This window comes from Diorhabda sublineata, chromosome 3 (assembly GCF_026230105.1).
Source record: "Diorhabda sublineata isolate icDioSubl1.1 chromosome 3, icDioSubl1.1, whole genome shotgun sequence".
NCBI lineage: Eukaryota > Metazoa > Arthropoda > Insecta > Coleoptera > Chrysomelidae > Diorhabda > Diorhabda sublineata.
Genome location: NC_079476.1, coordinates 17785760 through 17800197, shown reverse-complemented (window position 1 = coordinate 17800197; position 14438 = coordinate 17785760). Strand labels below are relative to the sequence as shown.

General features: G+C 32.0%; 1 protein-coding gene across 2 annotated transcripts in view; it reads right to left on the bottom strand.

Moving 5' to 3' along the window:
• Positions 1-14438, bottom strand: part of LOC130441048 (syntaxin-binding protein 5) — a 263671-nt gene that overhangs the window by 14115 nt on the left and 235118 nt on the right. Inside the window, exons 15-21 of one of the 2 annotated variants that reach the window (XM_056774529.1) lie at positions 13106-13222; positions 11637-11879; positions 10602-10815; positions 9511-9615; positions 6778-6864; positions 1749-1844; positions 4-128 (exon numbers count right to left, since the gene is read on the bottom strand). In XM_056774529.1, the coding sequence (XP_056630507.1) occupies positions 4-128; positions 1749-1844; positions 6778-6864; positions 9511-9615; positions 10602-10815; positions 11637-11879; positions 13106-13222 (987 nt within the window). The remainder of the gene's footprint in view (positions 1-3; positions 129-1748; positions 1845-6777; positions 6865-9510; positions 9616-10601; positions 10816-11636; positions 11880-13105; positions 13223-14438) is intronic. The other variant, XM_056774530.1, reaches the window with a different exon arrangement.

Genomic DNA, 14438 nt, shown 5'->3' with positions numbered 1-14438 from the left:
CACATAGTTCTTCGCGGTCTAAAGATCTAACTCCACCTCCGAATAATCCTTTGAAGAAGCCTTCTTTAGGAGGTTCAGGCATTTCGGTTGGTAGGAATAATTCGCCAATCATTTCAGTTAAGTTTGAGCTAATAATAATAAGGAAAATAAATAGTAAATCAACTCGAAATAACTAGAATATGAACTAGTTACTAATAAATATTATTGAAGTAAGAGTCCGCCTCGTCGGTAATAAATATTTTTCTCTACTGTTTCCCCATAACTTGGTGCATTTATTTATCTATACTGGCAAACACATACATCTACTTTATACAAATGAAAATTCTTTTATTTCGTTATCCATTTTTCTATTTTCCTTTTTTTTAATATTTTCTAATCCCAATTTGATTTTAAGCGAATACGCGCACAATCACCCCAATTCAAACCCCACAAAGAATTTTTTTTCTTACATCCAAGGCCATTACTTACGACAAAACCAAACCCAAATGACCATGCGGACTATTATCCAAATTTTACACCTAGTCATTATTTTTTTATTAATAATTGAAAACATATTTTATTCAAAAATTACTAAAATAGTAAGCTGAAGTCCTTTTCTTATAGACCATCAAGATATTACTATTTCTAGTTGTAATTTAGATGTATAAACTACGTATTTTCAACCTTTTCACTCAAAAATTTTAAAATATTTATCAAAACAAACCACCCCAACACCAAAATCACCCCAATCCAAGCCCCGCAAAGAAAATTTTTTTTCTATATCGTACTGGACAAGATTTTTAAGAGGGTTTGGCATGCCAAGCTTCTGAATAAATTGAAATCGCACGGTTTGTTGTCCTAACTCATCGACTGGTTTAGTAGCTTTCTCCATCCAGGTCACTATCGATGGACATACCTCAAAGAGGTTTGAAGTCAACGCTAATATTCCTCAGGAATGCATCTTATCACCTTCTCTCTTGACGATAAATGTGTTATATAGATTCGCCGACGATAGTAGTTCAAATCAGCGACCCCAATAAACTCGGTTAACACCAAAATATGTAGGCAGCAACAGATCACTACCATCAATACCGATTTTGAAACCGTTCTGGATTGAGGTAGAAGAAATCTGATGGAATTTAATACAGCAAAGCTGCTGTTTTTACAAAAGAGGCTTGCACATCAGATCAGGATTTGGTCCTGTCTAGAAATAAAACATAATCATCGCCTTAGGATGCTCGACTCAATACAGAAGACTTATAGTTGACAGTTGTAAGACCTACTCGACAGATAGATGTGGCTCATGAACATCGAGTTTGCCTGCAGACTCTCTGCACGTGCAAGCTACCAAGGCACGTCTTTGCCGAACCTTACAACCTACAAAAGTTTAAGATCAATATCTACAGACATCTCCACAAGGCAGGCACCACTCTAACTATTCGAATATAATAGATTATAACCTCTAGAGCTCACTTTTTACTACTATTTCTCATCCTGCCTATTGTCCTAATCTTATACATAGTGATTTTCACTTATATCCAAGATAGAAGAACTAACCAACATAAGGATATAGGGGTGTGAGTCACATAGTGCCTGACATCGTAGGCGGTATAACTCTATGTTCACTGCTTTAATAAATGCGTGAATTTGTTTGCAGAATAGTGAAATTTCAGTACCACTGTTAGATCCTTTCCTAATTCGAAGATGATCCTCATTTTCTAAAGAATACTCGTACTATATTACTTTTGATAATACAAATTATGTCTTACCAAAATTCCGCACATAAGGTGAACTTCTGTAATTCTGAAGGTGACGCCAAATATAAACCATGACCTCTGTTGCTGAAGTTGAAGGTTCTTGTGATTCTAAAAAATTCGTAGTATTTGTATTTGATATTTCATTGTATTACGTGTAAAGAAGAAGAAACAGTTCAGTAAAATACTAGCTTGAAAGTGCCTAATTGGTAAAATATCTTCAGCAATCATAAAAATAATTCTTTCCAAATCCACATAGCTTCAATATCGACATTGAATGGTAATGAAGTTGCTAATTTAAAACAGAATGTAGGAGAGAAAGGTGTATCGACTTCAAAGCCATTTAGCTCCTAACTATAAATATTTTAATTTATTATTTGAAATTAGAAGTTTAATATTGATTTTATATGATTCCAGCAAACCTGCAATGTAGCTTCAGTTGTTTCCCTTATGTATAATGAATTATATCAAACTAAATTTTCAGAACTGCTTCGCTTCAACTAATTTTAGAAAAAATAACTAGAACTTAAGTCACCTAGAATAATTTTGAATCAACAACATTTGCAAATAAATTTTTGATAAGATTCTCAAATTCAGACACCAGCTTCAAATCAGAAACGTATTCCGTATACTGTTAAGACGGAAAGAACACGTCCATCCATTTTATTGATAAAATAGTCATTAGGTAATCTAGATGGTTAACCAAACGATTGAAAGGATTCAAATGAAACTTGAATTGAAAGAAGAATCAGTATGACAGGCAACCACTCCTTATATTCTACTTCTATCTTCTTAGAGGATTTTGGTCCGTGTTAAACCTAATTTTTCCATCATTTTCTCTCTCCTATCTCTTTCTTTACTATCTCCCTTATTTGGTAAATTGATTTCCTTCTGGATTTGCCTCTTCTTCCCTTTAAATGAGATGATATCACACCATGGATGTTACCATGTATCTAGTATATAACTAGAGAAAGAGAAGGAGACCTCTTTATGCTAAAAATCCAATGGATAAGATGAATAATGTACAAGATGGTAGCCTATAGGTTAATATGGTATTAACAATAAATAAAAAATCTGAAAATAGTTATTAGTAATTATTGGTACAAATTACAAAAATAAATTTAACGATATACGATGCCAAATTAAATTATGTTCCAAAAATGATTCAATCAAGTCATTTTCTTATTTATAATAAATATTTTCATTAATATAGTTTCACAACCTTAATGTGCCACATTAAAAATGCAGACGTTGAGCGTTTGCTACAGACTGAAATAGAATACAAAAACCGCAAAAAGAAATTAGAAGTTTTATTGTTAGGATGAAGGTGGCAATACTTGAGACATTTTGGTATTAACAGAAGAAGACTAAATCATTTTGATGTAATATTTCACCATGGAAATTACCATTTTTCGGTACTGATGAGTTGCTGATTAATTTAGATTTTTGTTTGTTATAATATAGTAACTTACAAAAATAGTGAACAATGGAAAGATTACAAGTCAAGGCCTATGACATAGAGAACGATGAAGCTAGAAAATAATCATTTGTGATAACACTTTTTAAATGTTATTTATTCGTCTTTGAAAGCATTCCTAATGATGTTAGTTTGTATATGGGTACTGATTATATTTTGCAAATGTTGTTGAATTGTATTATAATTCCACAATAAAAAAAATTGAAATATGTTAAAAACAATGTAAATCAGTTACTCATTCATTAAAAATTGTTAGTGAGTCATGCAAATTGTTAGTTTCATATAAATTGATAGAAGCCCATTGAATAATTTATATTGAAAATAACTGATGTTGAGACAAATGTTAAATATTTAGTGCAAAAAACATCAATTTTTTTATGTCTATATTATACAAAGAGAATAGAGATTTTTTTTCATGATGGTAAGATAATAATAATAATAATGAAAAATAAATCATTGGAATCAAAAGATGCAAACACAATATCAAAGATAGTGGTAACTCTAAATCAACCCCTGTAGAACAACATTAGCCCTTTTTACCTTTGATAGAACTTAACTAGTACTTTTCATTGAAGTAAAATCATCTTTCTTGGAACGATTATCCATAGAAGATAATCTCTAAAGCTACTACTGCTAAATAAACTTATCTAAAAGTCATGATCAAAACTTAGGTACTGGGATACCGAACGTTCATCAAACCCATATCACATACAAATCGCTTGTTTGATGGTCGAAAACTAAACAAACAACAGTTCAGAAAAAACTAAACAACATTCAAAGGCTTATCAGTTTTGACATCAGAGTCTACAGCTTTAGTGATAAACTTGTCTTATCTTATCGTATAAAAAGAGGCTTCTAGCAGCACAAACGGACCAGATAGAAACATTGGATTCAGTGAATCTGACAAGAAATATAAGGATTCTAGAACTGGTAAAATTAAGAAGCAGTTTTAAAACAAAGAACCAAGACATCTCATTCGAAGTGGTAATCAATGACCGCCAATAATTAATGAGTGAAGATTTTTCATAAACTCGAAATGCATCTATCTGGTAGACAGATGGTGAGAAATTAGAGCAAGAAACTGAACTGAACTTTCGAACTTTAGACGATAAGCATGGCAGATAACAACAACTCCAAATTATGTGAAGAAACCATAGAGAAAATAGCTTCTTCTCTAGGAGATAGAATAATGAGATGCAGAGTTTTGAGCAAAACATCTTTTAGGCATAGATGTAAAGTGGCTGTAAAGCCAAAATTTGAACAGAGCATGTTTGTCATAGTGAACTAAAGTAAAACTTAATGCATTTCAGTTAATAGTTATGATGTATTACTAATCAAAATTTTATAAAAAAAAATGATGTACTGAAACAGTCTTTTAGAACCGATCGATTTGTAATAGTTTCTTCAGTTACTGTTACCATTTTGTTAGAAGAAACACCAGAAATTTTCGTTTTAAATAATCCAATCATAGGAAAGCATTTGAAGTATTTATGAATTAGAAGTTTGGTAGAGATTCATGCTTTCTATGCAAAATGCAGTGCAAGTAAAACTGTGCTCAAGCTGGATTCGAAATTGAGTGTCCGAAGTTGTGCTTGATTTTTTTTTTAAAAAATCATTATTTATACCTGTTTACTTTGCACATTCATCACTATACTGCATTTTCTTGAAATGATAATTGTTCCTTATTTGTTTTAAGTACGGAAATAAACTTAAACAAACATGTGTGAAACGAAAAACATCTAATCAGTTGATTATTTACCATCATTGTAGACTTTAAATTGACAAAGTGAAATAAATTTTAATTTCATAGTTAGAAAATTTTTAACATCATGAAATATTATTTAGGGAATAGGAAAAACTTTAAAAATTTAAGAATGGAAAACGAGCAATCGTACCTAGAGTGTTACCATAAAGGTTGAGACATTTGTTGTAACGGAGGACAAACTTTTCTATATCTTCTAGAAAAAAACGGCAGATACGAGGATGTTCCCAGAAGTATCTGGCCAGTTAGTTTCAAGTTTAAAGACGCCACGTTGTTTAGAATATGTTTGGCAGCCATCGATAGTAAACGTTTTCAGGAAAAGAATTGGTCTACTCTAGGTGAGATTGCTCTTCCGTTATCAACAGTAAAATATTTGGTAGCAGAGTTTAAACGAGTCCGTACGTCCTGCAAAAACCAGAATCGTAGTGGTCGACCAAATGAGCTTTCTAAATATTGAAGAAAATCCACAATTTGGTACTGAAATGATCGTCGACTGAAGCTGCGCGAGCTAGCAGACATAGTAGGCATTTCAAAAAGTGCGGTACATCGCATATTAACTTGAAATTAGGACACGTTGAAAGATGTATATAATTTTTTTCAAAATATCTGTGTTTTCTTTGTTGGGCCAGGTACTTCTGGGACCATCCTCGTAGGTTCTACTAGTAGTGAAGTCCATCAAGCAATTTCTCAAAAGAGGTAATAGATCAGGACTACAAAGTGGATGGTCAAAGACTAACCACTTCCATATTCGTCTTATCAGTACTATATATCAGTCATACATTGTGATGATGATGATGATCTTGACCAAACTCGCAATATTTTCAGTTTGTTAGGAGAGTGCGAGTGAATCCATTGCTTTGACTATTTTTTGATTAATAACGTCATTTCTAGTACAATAGTTTTCAAGAAACTGTTTTCCTCATTTTTATACTGTGTATGTAACTTTAATCCTAACTCATATACATGTCATTAATTTCGAAGAACGGCTGATACACTTAATTGAATTTTGGAAAAACACTTTTTTATCTGCCAACAGAGATAAAATGTCAAACTTCTTTACGTTATAGAAAAAAATGTTTTTTTTCATCGAAATTGGAGTTTTTGTTGATTTATCTCTGTGTATCTATATTAGGGTTTATGACGATAAAGGCGTATAACTAACAGGGATAACCATTCTCGAGAAGAAAAGACCTATAATGGTGGGTCCACACGATACAGACTTCTATAAAATTCTATAGAATTTTGTCTGTGCAAACTAGACAGTACAGACAAATGTCGGTGTGATCCAAAAGTCGGAGTTTGAATGTAAGTCTGCGTATTTATCGTAGCTAAGAAATTTTAATTTTTAGAAGACTGAAACTTTGAAAAAATGAAAGTCTGAAGTAATGAAAAGTTTGTACAGACATTCTAACCAAATTTTTGGGTAAAATTTTTTACTCCGACTTCATAGTCTGTACAAATATCTGTATGAACAAAAATCTGTATCGTGTGGACCCACCATAAGGATACTACGTGCGAAGCACGATGAGAGCCTGTCGGAATGATAAGGGTTGGTGGAATGTCCTGTTGAGAATTCATCAGTTGACTTTGTTTGGAGGTGGATGACTTTCTTACACGAACGCATGTGGGTTTATACCATAAGAAAACAAATGAATGTTTGGTAAATAATCAATTACATAAATCAATTTGACACATGTTTTCAATATACGTCAATACAAAATACATATTCTATGTATACAAAGTATTTAATTTATTTAAGCATGAAAATAAATCGACAGACCAAATTCTGTTTATACATAACTTACTGGTCAGTATCCTCGTTAACAATGAGTTGTTGGCCCCAAATCGATAACATTGGGTCTATTATGCCTTTGTTAGATTGTGTCTGAAAACTAGCAGGGTAACACAGGTAGATTAGAAGCGACTAGTTAGATTAGAAATGTGTATCAGTGTAAGATGGGAAAGCTTTAAAACATATTAACGATAACGAAAACAGACCAAAACGAAATGATTAAATTCGTAGACAAATAATGGAAGTACGGGGATTTTTTAAAATAATATGTCCGCCAATAAAAAAAGTGTATAGAGGACAACTAAGATGACAATAGATTGGAATCTTTGGAGGAAATAGATATAAAACATTGGAGGAGATAGAAATAATTAATAGAGATGGAAAAGCATGAAGGAAATAAGTGGGAAAGTATAGGAAGTCTTGAAACAACAACTTCGATATTTGAAGCAGTTTTTATTCACACATGTGGTATTTCTGGAGAGATTTTGTCGAAGGAAACAAATCTGTTAATCAATTTTTTATTGAAATACAACTTTTTGTGAACATCCTTTATTATTATGTTATAATTTTAAAAATACAATGTCTATAGTTTTTTTGGTAAAGGGCTTATACCATATTATCCATGACACAGGGAGTAAACTCTATAAAATTTCATACATCAGTGACAGGAAACGATTAAAATAATACGAGGTCTGACTATTAGACTGGTTACGAAAAAGGGTTTTATCATTAAAATTATTCTACATTCGAATGCCCTTCAATATACTCCCTACCCCTCGCCACACACCTTTCCTTACGTTTTTTTCATTGATCGAAGCAGTGGTGAAAGTCTTTTTTGATGAGTGCCTTTAGGAGCTCTGCCGTTTCTTGTTTTATCGCTTCCATTGATTCAAATCGGGTCCCTTCCAAAGCAGATCTTTTTCTAACCTTTCAAGGAAATCTGAGCAGATCCGTTGACGCAAGAGCTTTTGGTCAGGAGTCATGAAATCATTGAAGGAAACAGAAATAAAACATTGGAAGAGATAGAAATAATTAACAGAGATGGAAAGTAAGAAAGAAATAAGTGAAAGAGAATAATGAGTGTTCATAAATTAGTGACGGGGAATTTTTTAAAATGAAACGTTCAACGTTACTTGTTCAAAATAAAATCTTGGGTTCGACTGAGCTAGTGGCCAAAGAGAGATTACAAGTGCAATAGAGGGGAAATGAGGATAGAATATGAAGTCTGGATATTAGAAAAGAATTAGGAATTCAGGAAGTGGTGAGATGATTTAGAGAACGTAAAAATAATTAAAGAGATGATGTTGAAATAATACCACAAAACAGTTGAGTAAAATAAGCAAAAAAACGGAAAATAAATACTCGGAAACCATCAGGCAGACAACCAAAGAGATTAGTTTCACACAAAGAGCTCAGGAGGAGAATAAAAATTGAAAATTAAGTAAAAGAGAACAAAAAGAAGACTGTATGACAGCGAAATACATAAAACTTCTCATGTCACATGGCTTTAATCACTGTAATAGGAGCTGTGATAGTGACTTTTCCAAATCAACAGAACCATATAAATTGGGTGTATATATATTTATGGGTATATATATTTACCATTGAATTTCTGATCTCTATTTTCATGAAAATTAATGTGGGTACTCAAAATTCCCTATAAGTGAGATATAGAATTATTGGTTAATCATTTACATTCTATTGGGTATTGTATTCGAGTTTATTTGGGGTGTTTACACTAAAATTCAAATAAGAAGGTATCAAAATATTTTTTCTACTATAGAATTTACTTAGAAGATATGAGATCGTCGTGAATATGTTCCATCATTTGTCCAAAATCAAAGCTGTACTGTTTTCGTTTTATCGTTTGGATTTTTTAGTGCTTAACATTTCGTATTTCGGGTACATAAATTTGTTTTTAATAAAAACATGCACTATAAAAAAGTTGGAAAAATCGTTTAGACATATTTGTAACTATGTTGTATCCATGAGGTTGTTCTAAACATACCAGTATGTTCAAATGAGAAGAAAATAGTTTTCAATCAACATTAAGCTATCCATTTACAACTATAAATTTTACTTCAAAATATTTTTATAAATCATTTCATAACCGAAATTTCAAATACTATAACAAATAACAAATAAGTATTTAAATGGCCACAACTCTAATTAATAAACAATTTTTTCAATGTTTATAAATTAGATTATATGAACTCGGCATATCCTGTCAAGGATATGCGTAATTATTGACATATCCTCGTATTCTGTGATACTACGGATTGGTTTTCAGATATTTTACTACAAATTTTGTGTTCAAAAGTGATAATTTAAGTTGCTGCATTTTATATCATCAAAACATTCTTTTTGGAATATTTTTAAAAGTGAAAATTATATTAAAAACGATTTTTCCATCCATCATCAGCAATATTAAAAAAGTTTTATCCATTTTATTTTCATAAAATATTATATTAGCATAATGGTAAGAAGGTTCCATTTCTATACAAATTTTTTTGAGCATGCAGAAAAGTCCAGTACCGGCTCCAGTAACCATAAAATTCATAAAATTCGAATATTCAATTTTTAATGAAAAGCTGGAGCCGTTACTGTAACAATAGTGAGACCAATGCTGGTAAACAATGGTGCAGCTGTAGCTAAAATCGTGTAAAATTTTTCTTGTTAAGACAACATAACCTCAATAAATTTTAAAAAGAAATAAATGTCGATATGAAATGTTTTTTTTTCTTACCTAAGCTCAGAAAGTGGTAAAAAATCAATGTCTAAAAGAGGTCTCAGACTCGGTAAACTGTATGTTGTAAGATGGCCGTTTGAAATATAACAAGCTAAACATACGCTATCTGAAAAAATTATATATTTCATTGAACGCATAAACCACCAAAAATTACAGGACTATATAAAAGGTTAAATATTAGCAGGTATAGCATTTAACAGTATTTTTAGATTCTAACTTTGTTCACCTACTTTAGATAATCAGATAAATAGAAATTTCACACACTCATCAAGACCTTATGAAAATATACTAATTTAATATTAATATAAATTTCTAGCATTATCCTTCTCAAGTCCAATTCAAGATTTTCATTTTTCAACTGGCAAGAATATCCCGGACAGCTAAAATGGAGAAATTACAACTGGTTTTGATAAGAAAGAAATTTACAATTTCCAAAGTACATCATAGGGCCGTGGAATTTCCTAGCGTGGAAAAGAAGAAGCCTTCTGCGTAGTCGATTATTTCAACCAGGAATTTGACGAAATGTTCACAAAGGCACAAGATAGTGAAGAATATACTGCTCAGTTTCAAATATTGATGAAAACATCGTCAAGTCTAGGAGCAAATCGTATCTTTTTTGAAATTTTATTGATTGGTGCAAAACAGAAATAGAATACAAAACTATATAATATATATGTTCAAAATGACTTTAAAATAATAATTTCCGTCATAGCTAAAGACAGAAGTGTTATATTTTTTTATTAAGTTAAAACGTTTCAATATGAAATTTAGGTCATTTTAAGAGGCCCTGATATAGGAATCGTTTCCTCTGCAAATTTACTTTGCTTATTTGTGCGTATGGAGTCTTGTAAATACTCTTATCGTATCTTAACGTGAAATAAAAGCAGTTTGTCATTACATTTCAACATACTTGTTTTGATACTAATCGGTTTAGATTCTAATAAATAGAGTGGTAAAATTATTTTGGTGCAGTTAAATTTCCATAATAATTTTTCATAGTGTTTCTACGAAATAACGTTTGAATAAAATAACAAACTATACTTAAAAAAATTTCAATTTTTCCACTTTTTATAGATAAAAAAAAATACTTAACTCTCATAGAGATAACTTCTGCTTTGACTACGAAATCGGTATCGGCCAGTTGTTGCCTATAGACGCAAGTTTGAGACGGAAGAGCTACAACCCTTGCTTGTTTTTCACTAGCCATAACCACAAATTGTCTGTCTGATAAATTGTCATTTCGAATAGCATCAGATCCAATCAAAGTTGGACTCATTCGTGAATTATTTCTAGTTGGTGTTCCTGAAAATATAAAAAAAATCCTACGGTGTCCTTGCCCTTTATGTAACACGCATTTCAATAACAAACTTATCCTCTTCAGAGATTGGCAGTGAATTTTTCTTCATAGCATCGGGCTCTGACAGCTTTGGGACAGAGATAAGGAACTAATGATATTGCTGCATATAGGACAAAATAGAATATGTGGGACAAACCTCTCAAAAAATTTGGGAACCATTTATAGCAGACAAGAAATCAACATTTTGTTTTGATAGCAGCCAAGAATCCATAAGAACAATAATATAAGATCCGAGCTGGTTTGGGAACGCCTAAACAAGTTACTAAAGTAATGGCAAATAAATTCTTTATAGTACTTGAATCCTTCTTGTGTAATCAGCTACAGGACAATAGAGAAAATAATAAAAAAAACAGATAGAAAAAAATCAGTAGCAGGAGTTGAGCAGGCAAAGTGAATGGGCTCCTGAAGATGATGGGTCATCAAAAATACAACGTCTAAGAGACAACTGAGCTTTAAAACATTACTTCTTGGTTAGTATGAAATAGAAAAATGCAGCTACCGCTTTCTTAAAGAATTAAATAAATTAGATGTAAACCCTGAGCAACCTCAGTGCCACCGTATGAAAAGAGTACATAATAGATCTTTGAGTTGTATTATAAACAACACCATTTACACTGGGTCCGAAAATATTGCAACTAGGTAAAAAGAAGCTATAAAATTTTGTAGATCTTTTGTAGATCTCAGAGCACACAGAAGTCAGAACCGACAAGACCTTCCCATTCTAAAGATAAGTTGGTCGATGTCAGTTTTTCAATCTAATACTTACTGTCTCTCTTTTCTTTCTGTTCGTCCTTCCACGATTCGAATGAGTAGGGTATCAGTGAGCCATTACAATCTAAAAACGACATTGTCAGTATTGAACCTTTCAATCTGAATATCGTCGCTCCGACTAACGACACCACCACGGGCTGGGACGAACGGCTATCGACATCTGGTGGTGTTATATATATTGTTATAACAGATCCTAGACTTGTTCCTACCCATAGCGTCGGCGTCAGCGTTGATGGTTCTATGAATAAAACTAAATTAGTTTATATAAAGGAAGATATATTTTATACCACATAGTTTCTAAATAGAACGATTGTATTGAACCACGTAGAAAATTTCACGCAAAGTTCCAACTCGTGCAGGAATTGAAGCCACGTTCATCACATGCGCCGATCTTTAACCAACCATTAGGCCTCATAGTACAGTCAAAGATGTTTAAAGAGGATGGTACTTGGAGATGTTTCAGAGAGTTTTGAGAATTGATGATTTAATTATGAATTAAGATGATTTGATTGCAGATTTCGATACCATCACTAATAATATGAAAGAAAATTTTATATGTGACATTCTACTGAAATGAACTCGCAAAACCTGGTTCATAAAGGATAATGCAGCAGTAGAATGCGTTAAATTTTATAATAATGGACTATCAAACAAGATAAAGTCTTACTTTGCCTCATGGTGGTTACAGTGAATTTTGAGGTGGTCTAATGGTAAAACTATAAATTAGAATTATAACAAAAAACTGTTTTTAGAAACTATTTTTATAACATGGTGGAGCGAGCGAGGGAGATACAGTTGGCAAAGAGATAAAAGATGTTGGAATTTATCCAATCACCAAATTCAAAACAACCGGAAAACTGAGACGCAAACGAAATTATTTTTTGACTGATCAGGTTTAAAAATACCGCATGTAAAGGGAAACTAAGCCAAAACAAACTTCACCAATTCCATTACATCAAAAAAATGTTGTGTGCAGTTTACACGTCGGTGTCAATACTGGTTTCCATTTTTTTAAACTCTAGTTACTGTCGATGCAGATTGATTTTTTAGATGGGACCGATATATAAGAAATGTGATATCAAAATTTGGCGATGAGTTGACTTGAAGTTTAAATTGGCCTTCAAAGTCGTTAGAATTAAAATCTCTTGATTATTTCCTTGGGACCACGTGGAGCCACCAACTAACGGTTATAAACGAGCAACAATTTAAGGTCCACAATATATTTGTTATTTGATATGTACCACTAGGATTGCTCAAAAGAATAGCGTCCAAAATGCGCCCCGAGAAGAAAGTTGACAATAATTTTGAAATTTTAATGAAGTTTTTTGACTTTTTGAATATCTTTACAATTCATATGCAATTAAAACTAAAAAAAAACAATGCGATATGAAGATTTTGTAAAAAAATAAATTTCTCGCTATTATGAATCTTATTTTATGAAATTCAAATTGAAATAATGCTCACCTGATTTTTTGGTGTATGAATCGACGAACGCTAAACACTGTATCGATTCTGATGTGATGTTCTCCAAGGAGCTCATCGACGACGATCTCGATCTTGAGAACGAGCTATCTAACTTGTCTACGCGACCCATAAAAATAAAAAATACTTTAGTCAAAATAATTCCGACTTTTTTTAAGATAATCAAACTACAAGTAAGTACATGCGCCCACAATAAGCTCATCAAATTATTAACCAAGATATAGGAAGAATGTTTAACTAATAGAAAACGTATTTATTTAAAAAAAAATGTGCTAAAGAGCGATGTTGATATGGATAATAATATTTAAATGAGAGTTATGATGCTATAATTGATTTTAGAAGGATTGTTTTTGTCTAAATATCAAATTGAAGATGTCTCTAACACGTTGAAGATCGCATTGCAAAATGGTATTCCTCACATATGGACGGACCGACATTTTTTTAGTGTACAATAATTTGAGGTAGACATTATTTAACCCCTGAATTTATTTCAATTAAAAGGCTCACGGTGGTTTACCGGTTCCAACATGTAAATTCACTCTCATGGACTACATGCCCACTTGTTTTTTTGTACATTGTTCAATTTTTATAGCTTTGACGAGTTAAAGCTTGGCGAGAATGTTTATATACGCAGTTATATTTGTGCACAGGTATTTGATATATGTCTGACGTATTTATGACTGAGTCTAATAAGTTCCCATTGCAAAATATAAAACCTCAGATAAAACCTAGGTAAGATACTGACCCTGTGGAAATGAGAAGATTATTCAGCTTCCAAAAATTCGAAATTACTGTTCCACAAATATATTACATGGAAATAACATATCTCAAATTATAACTAGGAATAAATTCAAATAATTATTTTTGTTGTTTGTATTGATGAGAGCAAGGCGGAAATTTTTCAAAGATATGGCAGATGGTGTTTCTCTTGGTGCTAGAATTATTGGATGGTCCACTCGATCAAGGAAGAAATATCTATACAGATAATTGGTATACTGGCGTACCATTAGTAAATACTTTGGAACGTTGAAACTTTACGTTCTGATAGAAAAGATATTTCTAAAGATATCTCCACGTCTACTGTAGAAATCTTGAAAGAAGTTGAAGGCCAGAAAAGGTAAATGCTACAAACAATTGACCATTTTAACAGGATATGCTCTAAAGAATGTCAACACAATTTGTGAAAAATGCACAATCCCAATTTGTTTCAAATGTTTTCAAAAAACTATTTCATAAAAGATATTGAGTAAGTTTTTATTAATTGTATAAATCATGCCCATCAGTGTACAAGCGGTCACCAAGTAAAACATGTCGT